Consider the following 27,768-nt stretch of genomic DNA (forward strand, 5'->3'; position numbering starts at 1 on the left):
TTTTTATAGAGCAACAGACTCTTTTTCCAGGCTAAGTGAAGATCTTCTAAATTAGTGAGACGCCATTTCCTCTCCAACTTACGGGTTATCTGCTTTAAGCTGCGAGTTTGTGAGTTATACCACGGAGTCAGACACTTCTGATTTAAAGCTCTCTTTTTCAGAGGAGCTACAGCATCCAAAGTTGTCTTCAATGAGGATGTAAAACTATTGACGAGATACTCTATCTCACTTACAGAGTTTAGGTAGCTACTCTGCACTGTGTTGTTATATGGCATTAGAGAACATAAAGAAGGAATCATATCCTTAAACCTAGTTACAGCGCTTTCTGAAAGACTTCTAGTGTAATGAAACTTATTCCCCACTGCTGGGTAGTCCATCAGAGTAAATGTAAATGTTATTAAGAAATGATCAGACAGAAGGGAGTTTTCAGGGAATACTGTTAAGTCTTCAATTTCCATACCATAAGTCAGAACAAGATCTAAGATATGATTAAAGTGGTGGGTGGACTCATTTACATTTTGAGCAAAGCCAATTGAGTCTAATAATAGATTAAATGCAGTGTTGAGGCTGTCATTCTCAGCATCTGTGTGGATGTTAAAATCGCCCACTATAATTATCTTATCTGAGCTAAGCACTAAGTCAGACAAAAGTTCTGAAAATTCACAGAGAAACTCACAGTAACGACCAGGAGGACGATAGATAATAACAAATAAAACTGGTTTTTGGGACTTCCAATTTGGATGGACAAGACTAAGAGTCAAGCTTTCAAATGAATTAAAGCTCTGTCTGGGTTTTTGATTAATTAATAAGCTGGAATGGAAGACTGCTGCTAATCCTCCGCCTCGGCCCGTGCTACGAGCATTCTGACAGTTAGTGTGACTCGGGGGTGTTGACTCATTTAAACTAACATATTCATCCTGCTGTAACCAGGTTTCTGTAAGGCAGAATAAATCAATATGTTGATCAATTATTATATCATTTACTAACAGGGACTTAGAAGAGAGAGACCTAATGTTTAATAGACCACATTTAACTGTTTTAGTCTGTGGTGCAGTTGAAGGTGCTATATTATTTTTTCTTTTTGAATTTTTATGCTTAAATAGATTTTTGCTGGTTATTGGTAGTCTGGGAGCAGGCACCGTCTCTACGGGGATGGGGTAATGAGGGGATGGCAGGGGGAGAGACGCTGCAGAGAGGAGTGTAAGACTACAACTCTGCTTCCTGGTCCCAACCCTGGATAGTCACGGTTTGGAGGATTTAAGAAAATTGGCCAGATTTCTAGAAATGAGAGCTGCTCCATCTAAAGTGGGATGGATGCCGTCTCTCCTAACAAGACCAGGTTTTCCCCAGAAGCTTTGCCAATTATCTATGAAGCCCACCTCATTTTTTGGACACCACTCAGACAGCCAGCAATTCAAGGAGAACATGCGGCTAAACATGTCACTCCCGGTCCGATTGGGGAGGGGCCCAGGGAAAACTACAGAGTCCGACATTGTTTTTGCAAAGTTACACACTGATTCAATGTTAAATGTGGCATGCATTATTTATTACTACTAAGGCTGTCAGGTGGTTCAAAAATCTGATTGAATTAAACACAAGCTTTGTAATTAATTAATCTAAATTAATCCCAAATAAAAACATCAAATTGCAAGGCACGTACTGTAGAGCAGAAAAATGCGAAGTACTTATAAATGCAAAAGCAGTAAAATGTTAAACGGACTGCATTTATATAGCGCCTTTCCATCTGCATCATTCACTCAAAGCGCTTTACACATCAATGCCTCACATTCACCCCAATGTCTGGCTGCTGCCATGCAAGGCGCCCACTACACACCGCGGGCAACTAAGGGATTAAGGACCTTGCCCAAGGGCCCTTAGTGATTTTCTGGTCAGGCTGGGATTTGAACTGAGGATCCTCTGGTCTCAAACCCAACACTTTAACCACTAGAGCATTACCTCCCCTGTACCTCTCCTTTTTTTGCAGTGAGCAAAAAAAGCTTCACTCTCATTAAAATAATTGCAGCAATGTTTATTGTCTTAAAATAACCTGTGCAACCTTTGACCTTTGTAAAAATGCCACGTGATGAACACACCGAGTATGACTCATTACTGCGCTACACTTATGGAGTGAACTTGTGAGCTCGTTCTGACCGATGACTTGAGCTGCCTTGTTCACTTGTCATGCCTCACTCTCTTCACAATCTACTAAACACTTCCTGCAAATTGGGAGGGCCGTTCAAAACTCCATTTCTCCGCTCTTCCCTCTGCCTGTGAATGCCACCACTGCTGCACCAAAATCGCTGGCTGCTGTCAGCTCCGCCTCCAACCCAACACCCACCTGTAGGCTCAAACGGGGGATTGAGTAACACAGCTAATTATCACTCTCCAATATCACAAATAACAGTCTACGGGGAATGATGAGCTCAGAGCCTAAATTCTAACTATGTGCTACTGCTGCAATAAAGATTATTAAACATGAATTCTTTGACTTGACTATAATTGAATATATTTTTAGAACCTAAATTAACATGGCTTTTCTATGTGATGTAGCCACTGTCACTTTGCATAGGAGTTAGTTTTATTTATTTATTAGTATTATTTTTTGCTATGACTGAGGAAAACATAAGTAAGCCTCATCTGGGGCAAAGGGTGTGAATCAACTGGGTTGTTTTTTATAATCTGAGGTAAAACCAGTGCATTTGTGAGGCATTTCTGTTACATATGTCACAAATGTCTCAAACAAGTGGCATCAGGCCTAAACGATGCTGAAAGGAGGATCATCTCTATGAGGACACTCATTTTGGGACTTTGCATTTGTTGAATGTTAAAACATCAAACACTTGAAAATGTAAAAGGTAGACAATAAGTGATTTTGTACTCTTTAATAATTATCTCATTTGATCCAGTACATTATCATTTGTAGAATGGCTCTTTGAATGTTAAAACCTGGATGAAAACAACATGAATATAACATTTTTACACATTTATGAGGTCTGTGTCTACGTGAAAGTATCATAAGACCTAACAAGTGTTTCGGTAACTCAGCCAAAAATCCACTTCTTAAGACAAACACACACGTTAGCTTTATATTCCCTTTAAGAATATATACTATGCATCAAAGTTTTCAAAAATAGTTTAGAACTTCATTTTTGAAAATTATCAGACTTTTTGAAACTCTGGAGCAGGTTTTCATCCAGGATGTCTCTGTACATTGCTGCATCCATCTTTCCCTCAATCCTGACTAGGAAAGGGAAACAAAAATTATTCAACTCGCCATGTCAAACAGAAGTGGGAGAGGTAATCTGACTTGGAGATATCTGAGGATGACTGGTGTGACTTTTGGGAGAATTAAGCTACAACCACCAACTTGAGGTCATGGTGATAATTTTGCTGGAAATGTATGTGACATTTTCTGAATCCAAAACTGACATTTAAGCACCGAGCCTCCCAGGGACAGATGAACTGTTGGAGAAAATGTGGCTCACCCAAGGATGACCACTTTCATATATATTTTCGGAATGCCCTCTAATTCATCTACATTGGCAAGAGTTGATCAGAGAAATATAGTGCAGGAGATAACTGAAACAATCCTGCAAATGGTGATACAAGCACTAAAGTCAGCACAAATACTCCTTAGACATTACTCTTATTAAAAAAAAAAAAAAAAGACTAGCCACTTGAATTTTCAATAGGCGGCCAGGTAGGGGTCAATTGAATAATTACACAGGGGTCAAAATTAAAAATGCTCCAATCAAATTGAAAAGTACACTATATAATTTGTCTGATCATAACAATTACAAAAGGGTATAGTTTGGACTATCTATGACTGAATGAGCAGAAGTTATGGGGTAAAAACAGCAAAAATGGTGACAAAGGTCAGTTTCAGTTTGTACAGAGTCAAAAGTTAAAATTCCTTAAATTTTGGTAAAAAGTGATGCAAATTACTGGGTGAGCTAATAGGATTAATAAATGGAATAGTTTTGACTGTGTTGAATACTTGGTCTCTAAAGTAAAGGTCAAACAAGGTCAACGTCCATTGGATTCTATGACATGTGACACGTTACCCTGTAACATGATAACTAAGCATGATACATGGTCCAAACTATTCCTTTTTAAAACCCTGTTAACTAAACTAATAATTTGTATCTTTTTTTTTAAACCAGAATTGGAGCAACGTTAGCTTTTGACCCCTGTACAAACTGAAAGGGGAGGGTAGGGTCATCTCTATACTGTTCATCTGCATGCCTGCACAGCCCCATTTCACCATATCTATTTGACAGTAAATGTAGCTCTGCCCATTTGTCTATTTAACTCCTTTACTTCTTACAGAAGTATTTTTTTCCTTTTCTTTCTATTGTTGTTTATGCACCTATGACACCAGATCAAATTCCTTGTACGTGAAAACTTACTTGGCAATAAATTTGATTCTGAATCTGGTCTAGTTTTAGTTTATTTAATGGAATGGAACCTTTTAAAACCTAATTTCGTATCATGTCACATGGATGCATATATGATATAACAACAAAGAATCCTTGAACATTTCAGTCTGAAGGGGGATGCTGTCCTTTTCTCTGATCATCTTCCAGAGCTAAAGAAGAATAAATGTATTCACTCTTGTTATGCCAATAAATAGTATTATAAAGTTCAAACTGTGGGACTCAACAGCTCGGTCCATATCTTTGTCCAGATGGGTTAGCAGTTCCTGTCACTGACACTTTCTGTAGAAGGAATAAGATGCTTTCTGTGTGTCCAAAAAAAAAAACAAAAAAAAAAACTAACATCCCCACCTTCAGGAAGGAGAAGTCTCTGTTGTGTTCCATCATGGAAATCTCAAGGTTGTCCATCACAATCTCACAGCCGGTGTACATGTCCTTCATCAGCTTGTACTGCACCGCTGGGCTTCCTGTGGTGCTCAGACCATTCTTGGTCCCAGAACACAAAACCACTAGAAACAAAAACAACAAGCAGCCTCTCATTAAAGAACATCATTCTGAGATTAGATTCACAGTTTGAAACAAGACTGTCAGTGTACTTGATGGTTACTTTTAGCAGTTTTATTTTGAATGAATATTATCACTTCTTATTATCACTTTTGCACACTTGCAAAATGAGCATGAAAAACTATTCAGTGACGTGCAATTGCGCATAAGAAGGTTTATGCAGTGTGCCACAAGCCACTGCGGTCTGCGCACACACGATCAATGAAAGTACTGTAACAGTGTGAAACCAGCCGAGGATTCTACACAGGGCATGTCTTTCTCTGCGAAAAACATACAGGGCCTTGTTTACCGTCTGTGGGAGTTCAGCCAGTCAGAACCAAGAGGCTGCTTTGCTATTCAAATCTCATACAGGACAGAGAAAGTTGATGAAACACACCCGACAAATGGCCGACTGAGCTCCTGAATATACAGTTACACAAACATCCACACGTGTGCAGTACATATCGTGCATCCAGAAAGTATTCACAGTGCTTCACTTTCCACATTTTGTTATGTTACATGTTAAATTTTTTCCCTCAAAATTCTACACACAATACCCCATAATGTGAAAAAGGTTTTTTGAGATTTTTGCAAATTTATTCCAATAAAAAACAAAAAAGAAACTAAGAAATCACATGTACACAAATATTCACAGCCTTTGCCATGAAGCTCAAAACTGAGTTTCCACTGATCATCCTTGAGATGTTTCTCCACCTTAATTGGAGTCCATCTGGAGTAAATTCAGTTGATTGTACATGATTTGGAAAGACACACACCTGTTTATATATAAGGTTCCACAGTTGACAGTGCATGTTAAAGCACAAACCAAACATGAAGTCAAAGGAATTGTCTGTAGACCTCTGAGGCAGGACTGTCTTGAGGCACAAATCTGGGGAAAGATACAGAAACATTTCTGCTGCTTTCTGCTAATCTTTTATGCTAAAGTAAGTGATCGGGGGAGAAGGGCCTTATTAGTCAGGGATGTGACCAAGCATCTGATGATCAGTGTGTCAGAGCTCCAACATTCCTCTGTAGAGAGAGGAGAACCTCCCAGAAGGACAACCATCTCTGCAGCAATCCATCAATCAGGGCTGCATGGTAGAGCAGGCCAGGAGGAAGCCGCTCCTTAGTAAAAGGCACGTGGCAGCCCACCTGGAGTTTGCCAAAAGGCACCTGAAGGACTCTCAGACCATGAGAAACAAAATTCTCTGGTCTGATGAGACAAAGATTGAACTTTTTGGCATGAATGCCAGCCGCCATGTTTGGAGGAAACCACGCACCATCCCTACAGTGAAGCATGGTGGTGGCAGCATCATGCTGTGGGGATGTTTTTCAGCAGCAGGAACTGGGAGACTAGTCAGAATTGAGGGAAAGATGAATGCAGCAATGTACAGAGCCATCCTGGATGAAAACCTGCTCCAGAGCACCCTTGACCTCAGACTGGGGTGACGGTTCATCTTTCAGCAGGATGATGACCCTAAGCACACAGCCAAGATATCAAAGGAGTGGCTTCAGGACAACTCTGTGAATGTCCTTGAGTGGCCCAGTCAGAGTCCAGACCTGAATCTGATTGAACATATCTGGATAGATCTGAAAATGGCTGTGCACCGACACTCCCCAACCAAGCTGATGGATCTTAAGAGGTGCTGCAAAGAGGAATGGGCAAAACTGCCCAAAGATGGGTGCACCAAGTCTGTGGTATCATATTCAAGAAGACTTCAGGTTGTATTGCTGTCGAAGGTGCATCAACAAAGTATTGTGCAAAGGGTGTGAATACTTAAAAAAAAATCATGTTGTCATTATGGGGTGTTGTGAGTAGAATTTTGAGGGGAAAAATAAATTTACACCATTTTGGAATAAGGCTGTAACATTTAAAAAAAAAAAGAAAAAGTGAAAAACTGAAACTCTGTGAAGACTTTCTAGATGCACTGTAGATTTGGGTCCATAAGTATACTGAACAATTTTGTAAATTTGCCCCTGTACACCACCACAAAACAGGCAATAGTTATTTAATGCACAGTTTCTCCAATCACAGATAAAGAAGGCTACAATTCCTTTCGAGATGTCATCAGTGTCTTGGTGGCTTGCCTCACTAGGCTCCTTCTTTCACAGTCACTCAGTTTTTAAGATTTGCCTACTCCAGATTTACCATACAATACCAAAGTATAATTGTTAATGACTGATATAAATGAAGTCTAAGACATATTCAGTAACTTGAAAATGATCCTTGTGTTTTGACTGTTTGATTACATCTAAGCTCTGAAAATTGAGAGACTACAGTATGTATAAAATGACTGCAATTAATAAATGGTTAATGCAATATTTCTGTTAAACCCCTTGAATTGAAGCCAAAAGTCTATACTATGAGAACATTGTGATTATTTCTGTGGTGGTGAAGGGGTAGAAAATGACCAAAATTGTATCACTGTTCAAATACATGACTGTTGAACAACACTCACAAAAGGGTTACACATAAAACATGACCAGCACACTCACAAACACATTCCATCTCTTGACATCTGCATGAAAATAAGAAGGCTAGCAGAACAACAGGATCGACCGGACCATTTAAAAACACACACACCACATGATGATTGTTACCTCAGGTGAGTCAGTGTTATGTGACAGACTGTGTTGACAAAAATCTCTTTACATATTCAGATTATGGGGACAAATACCAGTCAGAAAAGAGTTAATTTTTTTTTTAAGACTGACAAGGTCAGTGAGGAAGGTCAACAATAGGGTCAGGTTAAGGTTATCTTTGGTTGCTCTGTTGCTGGGGTCAGGAGGAGGCACATTGTAAAGTCAGTGTGCGGAACAATTATCCAGCAATAAAGACAATTAATTGAATGCACATCATCACTCTGATGCTACAAGGTGATCAAGATTCATATTTGCAAGATCTGAATGGGTTTACAAAACACACACACACACGCAAAGGACCAACAGTTGACTTTCACGACGGGACAAGAAGCAACTCACATCAACCAGACATGTCAGTCAAAACCAAAAACACCTGATATGGTCTGTCTCGCTTTTCAAGTTCACTGTAATGTTGGAAAATCATGTTTTTCTTTATCCATTGGTTTGTTTTAATGTGACAAGTGTGCAAGTTCCATTCTTGATAGCTTATGTAGTTTCTCTGATGTTCCTTATTGTTCAGTTGATTAAAATGTAACCATTTATTTGGGGCGCTGTGTGGGCTGATGTTTTCCACTTAATGAAGCGAAGTGTGACTGAAAAAGTGTGGGAGCTACTGGTTTAAGGTTTTGGACGCATTCTTTAAAGTTTTATTGGAACCAGTTAATATCAGTGTAAAGAGTCAAATCATCAATAAAGTGAACATGACAAGGACACTCACAAGTGCAAAAGTCACCTAGATTTATGCAATGTCATATTCAAAGTAACACAAGGTTAAATGCAATTCAATTTATTTTATTTATACAGCATCAAATCACAAACAAAGCTGCCTCAAGGCACTTCACATGAGTAAGGTCCAACCTTACTAGCCCCCTGAGCAAGCAAACAGGTGACAGCGGTTAAGAAAAAAAATCTCTCTGATGATAATAATAAGGATAATAAGGAAGAAACCTAAAGCAGACCAGACTCAGAGGGGTGACCCACTGCTTAGGTCATTCTAACAGTTACAAAGTTTTTACAGATTGTACAAATGTTTGTTTATAAACAGACAAAACAGAAGAGCAACAAAAACAGAGTCCTTAATTGAAAATACAGTGGAGTCCATCTTGGGTTTCTAATATATGATGTCCAGCACATATACATGTGACTTCTTGTTTATGTCTAATCGTAACCTTGTGCTGATTGCCTCTGAATCATGAGTCACAAGCCTTGGAAAATTTTCTCCCTAATTTTGACCTTGCAATTTGACTCCTGAACCTGAAAAACTAATGGATTCAGTCTTGGTTGGAATTTAAGTAATGCACAAAATTTGGTTGAAATTCCAGAATTAATTTTTCAGATATTTTGTTAACACACACACTCACAAAGGTGAAAATATTAAGCCGACTTAATAAATACACTTACTGAGTTCTGCCAACCATGTAGAGATAAAGCTAACAGAGTGTCACAAGGATATGAAAGGCCCGTCAGTCAGTATAAGATCCGTCAGTTTAAGGTCAGTCAGTATAATGTCAATCAGTATAAGGTCAGTCAATTTAAGGTCCGTCAGTTTAAGGCCTGTCAGTCAGAATAAGGTCCGTCAGTATAAGGTCAGTCAATTTAAGGCCCGTCAGTCAGAATAATAAGGTCCGTCAGTATAATGTCAATCAGTATAAGGTCAGTCAATTTAAGGACCGTCAGTTTAACGTCCGTCAGTCAGTATAAGGTCCATCAATTTAAGGCCCGTCAGTCAGAATAAGGTCCGTCAGTATAAGGTCAGTCAATTTAAGGCCCGTCAGTCAGAATAAGGTCAGTCAATTTAAGGCCTGTCAGTCAGAATAAGGTCCGTCAGTATAAGGTCAGTCAATTTAAGGCCCGTCAGTCAGAATAAGGTCAGTCAATTTAAGGCCTGTCAGTCAGAATAAGGTCCGTCAGTATAAGGTCAGTCAATTTAAGGCCCGTCAGTCAGAATAATAAGGTCCGTCAGTATAATGTCAATCAGTATAAGGTCAGTCAATTTAAGGACCGTCAGTTTAACGTCCGTCAGTCAGTATAAGGTCAGTCAATTTAAGGCCCGTCAGTCAGAATAAGGTCCGTCAGTATAAGGTCAGTCAATTTAAGGACCGTCAGTCAGTATAAGGTCAGTCAGTTTAAGGCCCATCAGTCAGTTTAACGTCAATCAGTATAAAGGTCCGTCAGGATAAGGTCTGTCAGTTTAACATCCATCAGTCGGTATAAGGCCCATCAGTATAAGGCCCGTCAGTTTAAGGTCTCCAGGCAGAAACCTCTTTTTGTGTTGAGAGTACTTCCATTGTGTTGTGGAACTTTGCAGTGTGTCTGTGTTTTGCCGTGTGTGGTCTGAATTTGCAGCAGACATATTACCAAAATCTAAATTTTGTTTGTGCATTTGTTTGTGTCCCCTGTGTTTGCAAGACGTTTTTAGTTCAAACTCATATTTGTAGAACTGATTTATTTATTTATTTTCTATTTGTGTTTTCTGCATTTGTTAGTGTTGTCTTACGCTGCATGTCTCGTGACCTCTATTTGCCACCACAGAAAAAGTATCCTCTAGAGACACTGAGGTGATGCTTCTGAAAAACCAAAACACTATTTTTACGTTGCTAGGGAACAACCTATGCATTGCTTTTACATACATCACAGGTGGGGGTGCAGCTATTTTGCAGAATACATCCACCAAAACTACAGCTAGTGATCGAGTTTGTGTCCATTGAACTCACAGCTACAATTGAAATCAAGGTGCAGCTTTTAAACAGCACATAGTACTAAAGAGTTTTCATTATACTTCATGGACAGGAATAAAATGAACATGGTTCAGCTTTAACCTCTTACGTGACTAGTGTGTGAGCAAACAGTAAAAGTCCAATGATCATCTCTTGCCAACAAAAAGCTCTCGAGATAACACTTGTTTTATTGTGCTGGTAGAAAAATCAGGCTGATGAACATTAACAACTGTTCAGTCCAACCTCATCAAACAAGATACTTGCTGGCTTTTTCCTCACCAGTATCCAGTGGGCAGTTATTATAGATTTGATCTGGCTGAGGTATCGCCTGTTTCTGCTGCAATCCCGACTGTACCGCGGTAAATGGAATTTAATTTCTGCTTTTTGTCTCATCCAGAATGAAAAGAAAAAAAAAATCAGCAACAAAGTATCTTATGCAGAAACCCTCAGACGAAACCACAAGTCCTGATATGGACAATTATTTTTCTGACTAAAGAAACCGAATGAGTAAAAACTATCCAACAGCAAACCTGTGGATGAGCCCAAGCAGCCAGAACATTGTTTCTCCAGGATCAAAAAAAGCTGCTGGTGATTGTTTCAAAAGCCCCACAAACAACAGTCCATTTACATCGTACATCGATATCACAAATCTTTTATGCATTAAAAAAAAAAAAAAAAAAAAAAAATGAAGGTCCTTAATCCCCTAGTTGCTCCTGGTGTGTAGTGAGTACCTTGTATGGCAGCACCCTGACATCAAGGTGAATGTGAGGCATTATTGTAAAGTGCTTTGAGCGTCTGATACAGATGGAAAAGTGCTATATATATACGTATATATGTATATAAATGCAGTCCATTTACCATTTATGTGCATGAGTGGGAACCTGTTTTGTTTTTTCCTTTATGATTTCTCCTGACTGATTTGTCCTATACCGACTTGGGCACTTTTATTTCCTACAAGTGGGCATTCTATAATGTGGAGCTGGTCTAAAGAGATTCTGCAGGTTGCTCTAACCTGAATATGCAAATTTCCAAATAACTTTTGAAGAATAACTTCACTTTTCCCTCCAACATATTAAACCTCAATCAATCAAGGAGCTGGACTACCAATATATACACCTGTGTTCGATTCCTGGTTACGCTACCTGTCTGTGTACTTGGACAAGACATTTCATCTGTAGTGTCTCAGTCCACCCAGCTGTAAATGAATACTGGTCTTGAATAGGGAAGTATCCTGCGATGGACTGGCATCCCATCCAGGTGGAGTCATGGAGTCTCACCCATGTCACGGACGATAGTTTTATTTAACTAGCAGCACAAAAGGTGAGTTTTTTTGTTGTTGTTGTTTTTTGTGCTACACCTCACACTCTGACATCAGCTATCAGCTTTAGCTGTTGACTCTGCACCATTTGAATTGCCTGTTGAGAAACACTCCTGAGCACACACATTTGAGAAAGACTCCCGTGCTGTGGGTAGAATGCATACAACCACTGTCTAAAAGGCACAAACAGTGCATGCACGCTCACCAAAAACACACACGATAGCATGTCAGCCGTGCAGACAACACACAAACTGCAGCTGTAGGAGCTGAAATCTCAGCAGGCTGAGCGAGTTTCTCCCTCAAAGAGCACTTTCAGGGTTGGCAGATGGATGATGGAGAAAAAAAAAAAAAAAAGAACGGGGCGGAGGGTTAAGAGTCAGTGTAGACACACATACACAATGGCCCTATTTTGAAAGAGTGCAAAACAAGCAATGCAGTGCATCAAGAAGTCTGCATGACACACTCTGCTCACTCCTGCACGACCTTCATTCTGTCACTATGGTCGTGCACAGCATGTGAAAGTGTGGCATTGTCTTCTGTATTAAAGTGTAACCTAACACACGATGAACACATCGGTGGAGGTGAGGGAAGGATCAGGTTTAGCTTTTATTTTCATGTGGCTGTTGCCAAGGTTTCAATGCTGCAAAGGAAGGCAGACAAGAAAGACGGGAGGAGGAGACAAACAAGGTCAATAAAGCAGCCGAGAGGATGAGTGAGGTAAACAGAAACCTGGCACAGCTTGGCAGGACATGACAGCATACTTTGGAAGTTCACATGCACATAGACACTGGTTTTAGAAGAGATTGTGTGTGTGTGTGTGTGTGTGTGTGTGTGTGTGTGTGTGTGTGTGTGTGTGTGTGTGTGTGTGTTTGAGTCTCACATGTAAGACTTTTCTCTTAAAATCTCTGTAACAGACAAAGGCTCACACAGAGTTGTTCAACATCGAGTTGCATGCTTTGACAACAGGAGCGGCAGCATATTTGCTCTTTGACGCATCAGTTATTTGGCTAAGTCACACCTTAAGAGCCAAGAGTGCATTAACAAATTGAAAAAGTGCCACCTGCTGTTATTTTGCTCAAACACTTGGTGAGTCATGCAAACATATGGAACATATCAGAAATGCATTGTTGTTGTTCTCTTGATGATGTCATGTTTGTGTAATAAAAAAAAAATACCTCTGAAATACTCTGACTCTCCTTTTTGACTCAGATAAATGTTTTTTTAAATAGGTTTTAATGACTGGTACTGAGTTGCATGTCACCTTTATCTTTACAATGTTTACATGTACTGTAAAAAAAAAAAAAAAAAAAATTAAGACTACACCCTGAATGCAACTCACCACACCCCAGGGCTCTATGTGCAACCAATAATTACTCTAAAAACTTGATTGATGTACAAGTCTGGCTTATTACATCAACAAAACAACAACCTCGTTCATTCACAAGTCCTTTAGCAGAAATTTCTGAATTTTTAAATTTCCTTTTAACATTTTAATGTCACTGCATTTGACATATCAAAGTTAAACTTAAACAAAATGCATAAATGCTCTTGCTGTTTTATTAAATGAGTTGGTTTGCATTTTTAGTATACAGTCATTCCATGGCAATCAATAGACTGAAAGAAAAAAAAGTTCACACCTGACCATCTCAGATTTGTTTCACACTTTCTGGAAATATTGCTATTGAACCCAAAAACACACATACAATTTTTTTGGCTTCAGTGTTTGCTTTTGAGATATGGAGGCCTTAAAAAGTTTTCCATTAAAATTGAGGACTTATAAAACAGAAAAAAAAAAACTGCAATGTTCAATCATTGCTAATGTTTGAGTTATTCATTGTAGATTAATGAAATGCTCAGGGATTCTTCTTTGATATTAGCCCTCTTCAAACAGAAAAATAAGTGGTCCTGTGTAGAATATTTCCCAATTCACAGCTTCCTAAAGTTTGGCTAAAATTTTTTTTGGTGCCTTTCGGAGCAAGTTTGATCCTCTATATCGCCATAATGAAGAACGCCAGATTTTTCAAATGCATTACTCATATAGTTCTTATTCAGGAACTAGAGACGTGTGAAAGCAATACCATTTTTTTTTTATTTACAAGGCAATACAAGGTTGGTGAAGAGAGAGCTGAGCAGGGGGGCAAAGCTCTCGATTTACCGATCGATCTATGTTCCGACCCTCACCTATGGTCATGAAATTTGGCTCATGACCAAAAGAACGAGATCGCCAGTACAAGCAGCCGAGATGAGTTTCCTCTGCAGGGTGGCTGGGCGCTCCAGTAGAGATAGGGTGAGGAGCTCGGTCACTCAGGAGGAGCTCGGAGTCGAGCTGCTGCTCCTCCATGTCGAAAGGAGTCAGCTGAGGTGGCCCGGGCATCTTTTCCGGATGCCCCCTGGACGCCTCGCTGGAGAGGTGTTCTAGGCACATCCCATTGGGAGGAGGCCCCGGGGAAGACCCAGGAGGGACTACATCTCTCGGCTGGCTTGGGAATGCCTTGGGGTTCCCCCGGAGGAGCTGGGGGAGGTGTGTGTAGATTGGGAGGTCTGGGCAGCTTTGCTTGAGCTGCTGCCCCCATGACCCGACTCCGGAGAAAGCGGAAGAAAATGGATGGATGGATTTTTTTTATTTTTTTTTATTTTTATTGAACATTATAGCACACACAAAGAATACAATTGAACTTTCTTTCTTTTTTCTTTTCCTCCCTTCCTCCCCCACTTCTTCCAGAAATAAACTCATCCTTTTGACTTGATAAACAATACGATAAAATAAGACTTATGACAGAGAAAATTTAGTCAATGTTGCCAGTGTGTAAATCCAACATGGAGAGAAAAAAAAAGAGAGAGAGAAAAGGTAAGTTAAAGTAACAAGGAACAGGCTTTACAACTTCTGTAGCTATGAACTAGGGTTTATGACTGTTTTTTTCCACTTTCCTTCTTCTTCACTCTTTGCCCCTATATTTCCTGGGTAAAGTACCTCAAAAGTATGTGAAACCTTTACCTTTAGTATTTTATCCATACTCTTCTTTAGCTCCTGCCAGTAGCTTCTAATTAGGGGATATCCCCAAAACATGTGAAAATGATCTGCTTTATCAGCTCCACATAGTCTCCAACACTTTGTGTCCAGGTGTTTTTAAGAATCTTATAATGTTCTTCCACCCATGATCTCTCCATGAAAATTCAGTAAGGTATATCTTACATATTATATTCCAATTCTAAGGTGGAACTATGCCAGTATACTAAGGTATATCTAAATATCTAAAAAGGAAGAGTAAAATAGAAGAGTAGAGCCACTTAGGTGCCTGGTCTTGAGAACCAAGAACAAGTTGTTCTCCATTGCAGCTCATTTATTTCTTCCCATTCGTCGTCTGATATGGTAATATTTGCTTCCCTCTCCCACCTGTTTAATTTCCTTTTAAATCCTCCACTCCCAAGCTTTTTCCCCAGTTTTAATTCATGTGCTAAAATAAACATCTTAATGAATTCAAATCCCCTCACCTCCATGGTTCCCCTAATTATTTGTTCTAAGTAGCGCCTTAATTGCAAATACCTGTATTGGTCTTGATTTGTTAGACTATATTGGACTTTTATCTCTTGAAACTTTTAACGTCTTTTTTAAAAGCTCCAAAAATATGAGGGACCCGTGATCCAATTTTTAAAACTCTTATCTATTCTATTTGGAATAAATTCAGAGTCATATCCAATCCATCTTAATAATGTAATGTAATAATGTAATGTAATAATTTGTGTTTTCAAGTAATTTTTCCCAATCAATTCAAACCAAATTAATGGGTTATTTTTCAAATGTATATTGCCAAGCTATGACAGAGTATGTCACTGGATAGAGCATGTCTTAGTTAATAAAAAACAAGGTAAAACAAAAAATGTTGTTGGTACCTTAAACCAAACTATGTTTATTAAAAGGTATCAAACATAACAATTTACTGCAAATGGAAATGCAGTTTTAAGGCATATTACAATAATTGCCTGTAATTTATAAAACCTGAAATCACAAGTCATGTAACAACTTATTTATTATTCTTTTTTAAGTAAATGGTACTATTTCTACTTGCAATTATCACTGAAAGCACATGTCAGCAAACAGCTGTGACATCAGCCGTCACTTATGCCAGTGCTGTGCCTGGAACATATGCTATATGTGCCTATGACAAACAGTGGTGGATTGGTAACATTCATTCAACGTCAGACGAAGAATAAGATGTAGAAGTGACATTTGACATACAAGTGACAAGAACCATCCCTGGTTTTCAAGATCAGGCACCTAAGTGGCTCTACTCTATTCTATTCTACTCTTCTTTAGTAGTTCTACCTTAGAATTGGAATATATTGTAGAAGACATACCTTACTGAATTTTCATTTATGTGTCTGCATGATCCCTCCAAGAGCTACAGCTGGCCATCACGAGAGGAGATCTATTGGGTTCCTCTTGTACATATCAGGAGCATCATTGATGCCCCACTTACATCTGCTGGCAAGAAGTACAAACTCCCATCTGATGTGGAAAAGGAAATATGTTCCTTGTTCAAACTTATGCAGTAATTAAGTTTTGTAAACTGATGGCAATTGTCACAATACAGTGTATATCTTAAAACAGTATTTCCATTTGCAGTAAAACATGGTGTGTTTGATACCTTAATAAAACTATTTTGGTCAAGGTACCAACTTGGTATTTTGTGTTTTTAAATCAGTGAAGACATGCTCTTTCCACTGATACAATTCTTTTTGTGGTACACTTTCTCATAACTAGGCTATATGTATTTGAAAAATACATAGAAAATATTTTTATTTTTAATGCCTCACAAATCACAAAATGTTTCTTTTTCACATTTCTAATTTTTGAATAATAACTTAGATATGACTAATATATCTGAAAAACTGAAAGCTCTGACATTATTCATTAAGGAAATAAAGAGGGTCAAAGTTGCTCCAAAACACAAAAGATTTTTTAATATGAATTTTTAAAAGCTGTCATTTAAATTCTAAATTATATTCTTCATATAACCAGTTAATTTTATGGTTGAAGAGTACTAATACCATAGAACAATCCCTGAACATTTCATTTGTCTACAATGAGAAGTCAGTGAGTAGTTCAAAAGTTATTTCTGACTGAACATTGCAAGTTTTTTGGAAGTCTTCGATTCCAATAGAAAACACCCACTTTTTAGGACCTCCATATCTCAAAAACTAATGAAGAAAGAAGCCTAAAATTTATATATAATTTATATATATTACGCTTTTTAATCCCAGTGATCTTTCAAGAACAGAGATGTCGTCAAATAGTAAACAAAGATAAAAAAAAAAAATCATGAATACACACTAAGAATAAAATAATACATATAATATACATACATACATATTAATATAACACAATGAATTAATGTTACAGTGTAAAATCAACTCTTATTGGAGCAGAAACACTTGATTTGACAAGACAGTATACTCAACAAAAATATAAACGCAACACTTTTGGTTTTGCTCTCATTTTGTATGAGATGAACTCAAAGATCTAAAACTTTTTCCACATACACAATATCACCATTTCCCTCAAATATTGTCCACAAACCAGTCTAAATCTGTGATAGTGAGCACTTCTCCTTTGCTGAGATAATCCATCCCACCTCACAGGTGTGCCATATCAAGATGCTGATTAGACACCATGATTAGTGCACAGGTGTGCCTTAGACTGCCCACAATAAAAGGCCACTCTGAAAGGTGCAGTTTTGTTTTATTGGGGGGGATACCAGTCCGTATCACCACCATTTGCCTCATGCAGTGCAACACATCTCCTTCGCATAGAGTTGATCAGGTTGTCAATTGTGGCCTGTGGAATGTTGGTCCACTCCTCTTCAATGGCTGTGCGAAGTTGCGACGACGAACTGGAGTCAGGTCGAGACCCCGATGAGGATGACGAGCATGCAGATGAGCTTCCCTGAGATGGTTTCTGACAGTTTGTGCAGAAATTCTTTGGTTATGCAAACCGATTGTTTCAGCAGCTGTCCGAGTGGCTGGTCTCAGACGATCTTGGAGGTGAACATGCTGGATGTGGAGGTCCTGGGTTGGTGTGGTTACACGTGGTCTGCGGTTGTGAGGCTGGTTGGATGTACTGCCAAATTCTCTGAAACGCCTTTGGAGACGGCTTATGGTAGAGAAATGAACATTCAATACACGAGCAACAGCTCTGGTTGACATTCCTGCTGTCAGCATGCCAACTGCATGCTCCCTCAAATCTTGCGACATCTGTGGCATTGTGCTGTGTGATAAAACTGCACCTTTCAGAGTGGCCTTTTATTGTGGGCAGTCTAAGGCACACCTGTGCACTAATCATGGTGTCTAATCAGCATCTTGATATGGCACACCTGTGAGGTGGGATGGATTATCTCAGCAAAGGAGAAGTGCTCACTATCACAGATTTACACTGGTTTGTGAACAATATTTGAGGGAAATGGTGATATTGTGTATGTGGAAAAAGTTTTAGATCTTTGAGTTCATCTAATACAAAATGGGAGCAAAACCAAAAGTGTTGCATATAACTCACAAAATTAAAAAAAACTGGCAAATTAGTCATGTTATATTAAAACATATGCTAAATAAATCAAGCCATTATTTAGACTTTTTAAAATTTTAGATCATATATAGGAATGAGAGATTAAAGAGCATAATTCTATAGATTTATTTGACACCTGATTTTTAAAAAAACGTATAAAAGCTAATATAAAATCATGAGGATGTGTACGGGTAATTGTTGGTTGTTTAGCTGGTTTTTAAATGGATCTCGGTGACATTGTTTTTCTCAAAGTGGGGTCAAAGTTCACAGTTTCAAAACACCTCAGTCCGTCTCGTGCAAACGGGTTTCTGTTCTTTAGAACACAGACACGCTGATCTTGAATATGAGGAGGAAGAGAAATATGAAACACTCGGGCGATTTCGACAAACAAGCAGAAGATCGTGGGAGAGGTGCAAGTGAGTCAGAACAAACAAGTTTCCCCGTGAGTGGAACAGGTTTGTGATCCGCGGGAGACAGGTGCTTCGGCACAGCGCCTCCTGCGGCGCAGCTCCGCCACTACACCCGCATTTATCAAAGGCACAGAATGTCTGAGAATAAAAGGGATGATTTTACCTTCCTGTGTCTGAGCGCGGCACACGTGGAGCGCGCACGGCAGCAGGACGCACAGCACCAGCCAGGTCATCCTCATTGTGCTCTACAGGTTTTCCGCAACAATCATCATCATCATCATCATCATCATGAAAAATAACTCCCTGTATCCGTTCCTGGTTGTTTCACATCGAAAGTGTCCATCTGAACCCCCCTCTGAAAACGTGGAAATAATCCAGATTGTTCTCCTGGAATGAGCGAGTAAATCCACGCCAGAGTAAAAACCTGTTTTGTGTTTTTTTGACATGAACCGCAACTTTACAAGCCGCCAGCTCTGTGGTGAAATCACTACGGCTCACTGATTGGAGCAGCTGACAGCCAATCAGCAGCGGAGGCTTCTGTTTTCCAGCACTGATTTTTTTTTTACGTGGGCGGGGCGAGCTGCAGCACGTGGGGGAGATCAGGCAGCTCCTTAACTGAAAAAAATAAAATAAAAACCCAGCTGCATCTGTTCCATGGACGATGTTAAGGATGAAAATCCCTGATTTATAGCCAGACCGTGTTGGAATTCTGCTCTTACGTAAAGTTGTTGCATGGATCGAGAAGTATTGTACAAATAGCTGGAATTCTTAAGCATTTACTCATCCATTCCAAAACTTAATAATGCTGGGGCTCACTTTGATATCTGAAAATCTTCTGTGTCCCAACCAATCATGTTTGCATCACAATTTTGATTGACACATGAGAAGATTTGGAACGCTGACTAGTTTGACCGTAGTGCACATTTCCACTGTGTGATGTGACGTCCAACCCAGGTGCCTCTGAGCCCAGAGAAGTCGACACCACTTCCGGACAGAGTTAAACCTACCTAAGCAGCTTATGGCGATTTCCAACATTAGGCTTTCATGGATCCTCTTCTGTCGGCTCCTCTGCTTCTTCCCACTCGTCTGAGTCCCTGAGCCTGGTTCTGCTGGAGGTTTCTTCCTGTTAAAAGGGAGTTTTTCCTTCCCACTGAAGCCAAGTGCTTGCTCACAGGGGGTCGTTTTGACCGTTGGGGTTTTACATAATTATTGTATGGCCTTGCCTTACAATATAAAGCGCCTTGGGGCAACTGTTTGTTGTGATTTGGCGCTATATAAAAAAATTGATTGATTGATTGATTGAGTCTGAGTCTGTACGAGTTCTTTTCCTGGTGTCCCTGGGGTTGAGCAGCTCCTCATAGTGGTATACATCTCCAATGTTTGTCAAGGCGGTTTCTGAAGATGTTGAGGGTGGGTGCACTCACAACGTGTTCGGGTAGGTTGTTCCAGGTGTGAGTTGATCGGAGTGTGAATGGATATATCCTGTTGTTCAGTTTGGGTCTGATTTTTTTCAATTTTAACATGATGGCCCCTTGCTGATGTGTTGTGACGAAGGTTTTTTTGTTTTGTTTTGTTTTTTGCACAGTCAAGTTTTAAGCAGCATTTGTGAACGTGACTCGAGGGCTTCACAATGGTTTCCCAAACCTTTGCCAGTGGTGTTATATCAGCTATTGATGGGCAGTTCTTGATGCAGTGCTGTCTGACGGATTGAAAATCACGGGTGTTCATCTTAGGCTTGCAATTAACATAAAGGGGCGTGTCTATTTGCCTCCCACATGTTACAGCTCTCAGTGAGAATTTTTCAGTAGAAAAGATGTGTAACTAACTAGTAAGTCAAGTCAAGTCTGGGAGCATGCATTGGAGTCACACTTCTCCACATCCACAACTCCACAGAACCATCTTGGGTCCTGGATCACAACCAACAGGCAGACAAACCGTCCATCCCTACATCTCTAAAATATTAATTTATATGTCACAGCCAAGTGAAGCGTGGGCCTCACCTGGGCTTTCTCCAGCCAGTAGGAACACCTGCGTGCTGGATCATGCACAGAGAAACATGCCACCTGCCCATAATGACGTTCCTTCACAATGCAAATGATGCTCCTCATCTTAGTCAACTCTGAGTCACAGATTGTTTGATACAAAGTTATCCAGTTGTACAAAAAATAAATAAATAAATAAACAACTGTCAGTTTTAAACCCGTAAAAACATACTTGAAGCATTGTCCAGGCTGTATAAAGGCAGGAAACTGTACACACAGTGATCTGGTTTTCATTCCATAATATCAGAATATATTATGATATTATGGTATTATATATATATATAATTGTTATATTGTATATAATATAATGTAATATTATCACACACACACACACACACACATATATATATATCTATATATCTATATCTATCTATATATATATATCTATATCTATATCTATATCTATCTATCTATCTATCTATCTATCTATCTATCTATCTATCTATCTATATATATATATATATATATATATATATATATATATATACAACCCCTGGCAAAAATTGTGGAATCACCGGCCTCGGAGGATGTTCATTCAGTTGTTTAATTTTGTAGAAAAAAGCAGATCACAGACATGACACAAAACTAAAGTCATTTCAAATGGCAACTTTCTGGCTTTAAGAAACACTATAAGAAATCAAGAAAAAAAGATTGTGGCAGTCAGTAACGGTTACTTTTTTAGACCAAGCAGAGGAAAAAAATATGGAATCACTCAATTCTGAGGAAAAAATTATGGAATCACCCTGTAAATTTTCATCCCCAAAACTAACACCTGCATCATATCAGATCTGCTCGTTAGTCTGCATCTAAAAAGGAGTGAACACACCTTGGAGAGCTGTTGCACCAAGTGGACTGACATGAATCATGGCTCCAACACGAGAGATGTCAATTGAAACAAAGGAGAGGATTATCAAACTCTTAAAAGAGAGTAAATCATCACGCAATGTTGCAAAAGATGTTGGTTGTTCACAGTCAGCTGTGTCTAAACTCTGGAACAAATACAAACAACATGGGAAGGTTGTTAAAGGCAAACATACTGGTAGACCAAGGAAGACATCAAAGCGTCAAGACCGAAAACTTAAAGCAATATGTCTCAAAAATCGAAAAATGTACAACAAAACAAATGAGGAACGAATGGGAGGAAACTGGAGTCAATGTCTGTGACCGAACTGTAAGAAACTGCCTAAAGGAAATGGGATTTACATACAGAAAAGCTAAATGAAAGGCATCATTAACACCTAAACAGAAAAAAACAAGGTTACAATGGGCTAAGGAAAAGCAACTGTGGACTGTGGATGACTGGATGAAAGTCATATTCAGTGATGAATCTCGAATCTGCATTGGGCAAGGTGATGATGCTGGAACTTTTGTTTGGTGCCTTTCCAATGAGATTTATAAAGATGACTGCCTGAAGAGAACCTGTAAATTTCCACAGTCATTGATGATATGGGGCTGCATGTCAGGTAAAGGCACTGGGGAGATGGCTGTCATTACATCATCAATAAATGCACAAGTTTATGTTGATATTTTGGACAATTGAAAGGATGTTTGGGGATGATGAAATCATTTTTCAAGATGATAATGCATCTTGCCATAGAGCAAAAACTGCAAAAACATTCCTTGCAAAAAGACACATAGGGTCAATGTCATGGCATAGGGTCAATGTCAATGAGTCAATGCACCTTTCAGAGTGGCCTTTTATTGTGGGCAGTCTAAGGCACACCTGTGCACTAATCATGGTGTCTAATCAGCATCTTGATATGGCACACCTGTGAGGTGGGATGGATTATCTCAGCAAAGGAGAAGTGCTCACTATCACAGATTTAGACTGGTTTGTGAACAATATTTGAGGGAAATGGTGATATTGTGTATGTGGAAATGTTTTAGATCTTTGAGTTCATCTCATACAAAATGGGAGCAAAACCAAAAGTGTTGCGTTTATATTTTTGTTGAGTGTATATTATATTATATTATATTATGGAATGAACACTCGAACACTGGAATGAATTTCTGTAAAATTTGTTTTGATTTTCCACATAGTAAGACAATTTATTACTTTTCTTCTAAAACACAGCTCCTCATACCCTTAACTCATTATTAATTATTCATCATATTTTTTAAATCCGGATTCCATGAGTCTATTATTCCACTTCACAGGTTGCTTCCCCAGCTGAGGCCAGTGCCCGTTTTTTCTTGTACCTGGGCAGACTGGGGCAATGCAGATGAGCTGGTGTTACAGTCACCTGTTGCATCTGCTTCATGGTGGATGAGAGCAGAGAAGAATTTTCATAAAGAAAACAAATCAGATCTAGGCTTGAGTCTCCCATATGCCTTTTGTCAAACTGTAGTTGAAATTTCACATCTTTAAAAGGAAAATCCTTCTGCATTGCCATGAAGCCGTCTAACTGGTGATGCATCAGACAACTGTTACATTATTCAGTTTCTCCAGTCAGTCGCTAAAGTTTGCAACTCTTTCAGAGTTGTCATGGTTGTCTTGGTGGCTACCCTCACTGGTTTCCTTCTTTCACAGTCACTCAGTTTTTTTCTTAATGATTGATATAAATCCGAATCAGAATCAAATTTATTGCCAAGTAAGTTCTCACATACAAGGAATTAGATCTGGTGTCATTGGTGCATAAAACAAATATAAAAATAAAAAGGGAAAAAAAACACTTCTATAAGAAGTAAAGGAGTCAAATAGACAAATGAGCAAAACTATGGTTACTTTCAAATAAATATAGTGGAATGGGGCTGTGCAGATGTACAGTACCTTTCAGGCTGTACTTTGTGGGAGTGCCCGGAAAAAAAAGTATGTTCGATTTATATGAAAAAAATATGTTCATTGGTTGCACATATTAAAGTTATGTTTATTAAAAATAATTGCCATACTCAATATACTGAATTCATATTTGCTCAAATAACATGACTTTTTTATGTTTAATGTATTTAGTCATCATCTGTTAAAGCAACATGAGTTTTTTATATAAAGTATACGCAGTGTTTTTTATGTTATCAACCTAATCCGTTCAAGTAGGTGTCACACTATTAGGTTATAAAGATTCTGCATACTTTGCTATTTCTGTATGTTTATTTTTGTTATCTAAATAAATTAATCCAGCCCAATTGCTCAACTACAGCATTTACTACCATAACATTTTCAAAAACATGAGGCATGAAAAAAAACATTTCTTTTACAACAGCTGTATTTTGTCAAAAAATAAGACAACTTTAACACTGGACTATAAATCCAGTTTTAACACATCTCACTTGTTAGAACAGACCCTTTATGTTCACAAGGACAACACTTGCTGACCAAGTTATCAAGCGTGCATAGGAAACATCCATGACTGATACAAAATGCATCACACCGAAAACATGGCTAACTGCTACTTTCTTCTTCTTCTTCCTCGTGTATAATGGCAGTTGGCAACCAGCTTATATGAAGCATTTCCACCACCAATTGGACTGCAGCATTGGTCAGGAGGCTAACATCACATGGCTAACTGCTTCACTGGTAAAGTTTGGAATCTCCACCTCCTGGGACCACACTCCCAGGAGGCGGAGATTTCAGACAAAAAATAACTACTTCTTTCTTTCTTAACATGACTGAGAAGTGTTGATTTTACATCCCTTTATATTACAAGAATTCTACAAGACTGACATATGTCCAGAAAAGGAACATAAATTAATTGTGTCATATATACAAACTACATATACGTACATTGATCGAGCCCCTTTTTCCCCTTTTTTCAGTGTGGGGGCAGGGTAAATGGGGGTCTCTGGCATTAGTTATATGTCTAGCTGTGGACATAAAGAAGCTGTTTTGGTTTTTTGAGGTTTTGGTCCTGATGGACCTCAGCCATCTGCCAGAGGGAAGGGTAACAAAAAGTTTGTGTCCTGGGTGAGAGGCATTTGGCCACAATCTTCCTTGCTCACCTCAGGGCCCTGGAGGTGTACAGGTCCTGTAGGGATGGCAGATTGCAGTCAGTTATCTTCTCTGCTGCGTGGATGATATGTTGCAGTCTGTAAAGTACTGAAGTCCAAGATATATTGAGTGACTTGAAAATGTACATGTGTCCATTCCTTAATTTCAAAAAATGCTGTAAAAGTTATTTGTTTTGAAAATAATCCTTATAATTAGTTTGCCCAGTTACTTATGGGCTCTGACAATGGAGGAACTAGGAACTATATATTTATATCTCATCTCATCTTCAACCACTTTTCTGGATTCAGGTCGCGGGGGCAACAGCTCTAGCAGGAAATCCCAGACTTCCCTTTCCCATGCTGCATTGACCACCTCTGACTGGGGGATCCCAAGGCATTCCCAAGCCAGTGTGGAGATATAATCTCTCCACTTAGTCCTGGGTCTTCCCCGGGGTCTCCTCCCAGGTGGACGTGCCTGGAACACCTCCCTAGGGGGGCGCCCAGGGGGCATCCTTATCAGATGCCAGAATCACCTCAGCTGGCTCCTTTCAATGCAAAGGAGCAGCGACTCTACTCCGAGCTCCCCATGGATAACCCGATCTCTAAAGGAGACACCAGCCACCCTCCTGAGGAAGCCCATTTCGGCCACTTGTAACCGCAGTCTAGTTCTTTCGGTCATGACCCAACCCTCGTGACCATAGGTGAGAGTAGGAACAAAGATTGACCAATAGATTGAGAGCTTTGCCTTTTGGGTCAGCTCCCTTTTCATCAAAACAGTACGGTAGACCGAATGCAATATCACCCCTGCTGCACCGATTCTCCTGCAATCTCACACTCCGTCGTCCCCTCACTAGTGAATAAGGCCCCAAGGTACTTGAACTCCTTCACTTGGGGCAAGGCCGTATGCCCTACCCGGAGTAGGAAATCCATTGGTTTCCTGCTGAGAACCATGGCCTCAGATTTAGAGGTGCTGATCTTCATTCCAGCCGCTTCACACTTGGCTGCGAACCGATCCAGTGAGTGTTGGAGGTCACCGTCCGATGAAGCCAACAGGACCACATCATCTGCAAAAAGCAGTGATGAGACCCTGAGCCCACCAAACCGGAAACCCTCCTCCCCCCGACTACACCTCAATATCCTGTCCATGAATATCACAAACAGGATTGGTAACAAGGCGCAGCCCTGGCAGAGGCCAACCCTGACCGGAAACGAGTCCGACTTACTGCCGAGCACCTGAACACATCTCTCGCTTTGCAAGTACAGATATTGGATAGCCCTGAGAAGGGACCCCCTCACTCCATACTCCTGCAGCACCTCCCACAGTATCTCCCGGGGTACCAGATCATACGCCTTCTCCAAGTCCACAAAACACATGTAGACTGGATGGGCATACTCCCAGGCACCCTCCAGGATCCTTGTGAGAGTAAAGAGCTGGTCGGTTGTTCCACGACCAGGACGGAACCCGCATTGTTCACAGACAGACCCAAAGATACTGCACAGGATTCATCAAAATTAAATTACAAAAATTTCTCTCTAAAGTTAGCTGTTACAACAATGTTTCAAGATCGTGGGTACATTTCAAGGAATGTTTTTGTAGGACTCTATATTTTGAATAATTGTATCTAAATAATTATTATTAATAATATATATAATTATATATTATATATAATTAATAATAATAATTATTATTATTATTAATTATATATAATTATTATTAATAATATATATAATATAGGGGGTGGTGGCCAAGTGGTTAATGTGCTTGGTTTAGGTTCAGAAGGTTCCGGGTTCAAATCCCACCCCTGCCACATTTCTCCATGTAATGCGGAGTTGCGTCAGGAAGGGCATCCGGCGTAAAACTTGTGCCAAATCAACATGCAGACCCACCTTGGAGTTGCTGTGGCGACCCCGAGTGCAAACAAGGGAGCAGCCAAAGGGACTTATTTATTAATAATATATATAATTATTAAATGACTACAGGTCACTTACGCCTGTGGTCATGAAGTGCTTTGAAAGACTGGTCTCTCAGCACATCAGAGCCTGTCTGCCTCCCACTCTGGACCCTCACCAGTTTGCCTACAGGGCAAACTGCTCCACAGATGATGCTATCACCACAGTTCTCCACACCGCGCTGAGCCACCTGGAGCACCAGGGGAGCTATGTGAGGATGCTCTTCCTGGACTTCAGCTCAGCCTTCAACCATATCATCCCGGAGATTCTGGTCCAGAAACTGACACATCTGGGCCACCCCCATCTCCACCCCCATCTGCCAGTGGATCAAGGACTTCCTCACAAACCGCCCACAGTCCGTGAAACTTGGCCCCCACCTTTCCTCCACCATCACACTCAGCACCGGTTCCCCTCAAGGCTGTGTACTGAGCCCCCTCCTGTTCACCCTTTACACGCACAACTGCTCTCCGACCCATCCCACAAATACCATTATAAAGTTTGCGGATGATACCACCGTGATTGGGCTCATCTCAGGGGGGGATGAGACTGACTACAGAGATGAGGTAAATCGACTGACAGCATGGTGTTCAACTAACAACCTGCCGCTGAACACCACAAAAACAAAAGAAATAATCCTGGACTTCAGGAAGAACAGGGCTGACCCAGCCCCGCTCTACATCCAAGGGGACTGTGTGGAAAGGGTCAGCTCCATCAGGTTCCTGGGAGTGCAGCTCTCTGACAGCCTCTCCTGGACTGCCAACACCACAGTGGTGGTGTAGAAAGCCCAGCAGCGACTCCACTTCTTGAAGGTGCTCAAGAGAAACAATCTGGAGGAGAAGCTGCTGGTGTTGTTCTACAGAGCCACCATCGAGAGCATCCTGACATGCTGCATCACAGCGTGGTACGGGGGTGCTCAGCAGCAGACAGGAGAGCGCTGCAGAGGGTAATCCAAACGGCCCAGGGGATCACTGGTTGCTCTCTGCCCAACCTGGAAGACATTGCCAGTTCTCGCTACCTCAGCAGAGCTGCCAGCATCTGCAAAGACACATCCCACCCCAGCAACCACCTGTTTGACCAACTACCCTCCGGCCGACGGTATAGGTCAATCAAAACTAGGACAGACTCAGGGACAGCTTTCTCCCCAGAGCGATCACTGCTCTGAACAAAAACAAATCACTCTAATCTGCACCTTCAAGTTTCTTGTGCAATATCTGTAAACCATGTGC

At 40.1% G+C, this 27,768-nt stretch overlaps 1 protein-coding gene across 2 annotated transcripts in view; it reads right to left on the reverse strand.

The window, feature by feature from the left end:
* Positions 1-19,094, reverse strand: part of erbb3a (erb-b2 receptor tyrosine kinase 3a) — a 43,920-nt gene extending 24,826 nt beyond the window's left edge. For both annotated transcript variants that reach the window (XM_034166662.1, XM_034166661.1), the window contains exons 1-2: positions 18,790-19,094; positions 4,788-4,945 (exon numbers count right to left, since the gene is read on the reverse strand). In XM_034166662.1, the coding sequence (XP_034022553.1) occupies positions 4,788-4,945; positions 18,790-18,865 (234 nt within the window). In that variant the 5' untranslated portion in view covers positions 18,866-19,094. The remainder of the gene's footprint in view (positions 1-4,787; positions 4,946-18,789) is intronic.
* Positions 19,095-27,768: the final 8,674 nt, after the last annotated feature.

The sequence above is a fragment of the Thalassophryne amazonica genome, chromosome 3 (assembly GCF_902500255.1).
Source record: "Thalassophryne amazonica chromosome 3, fThaAma1.1, whole genome shotgun sequence".
Lineage (NCBI taxonomy): Eukaryota > Metazoa > Chordata > Actinopteri > Batrachoidiformes > Batrachoididae > Thalassophryne > Thalassophryne amazonica.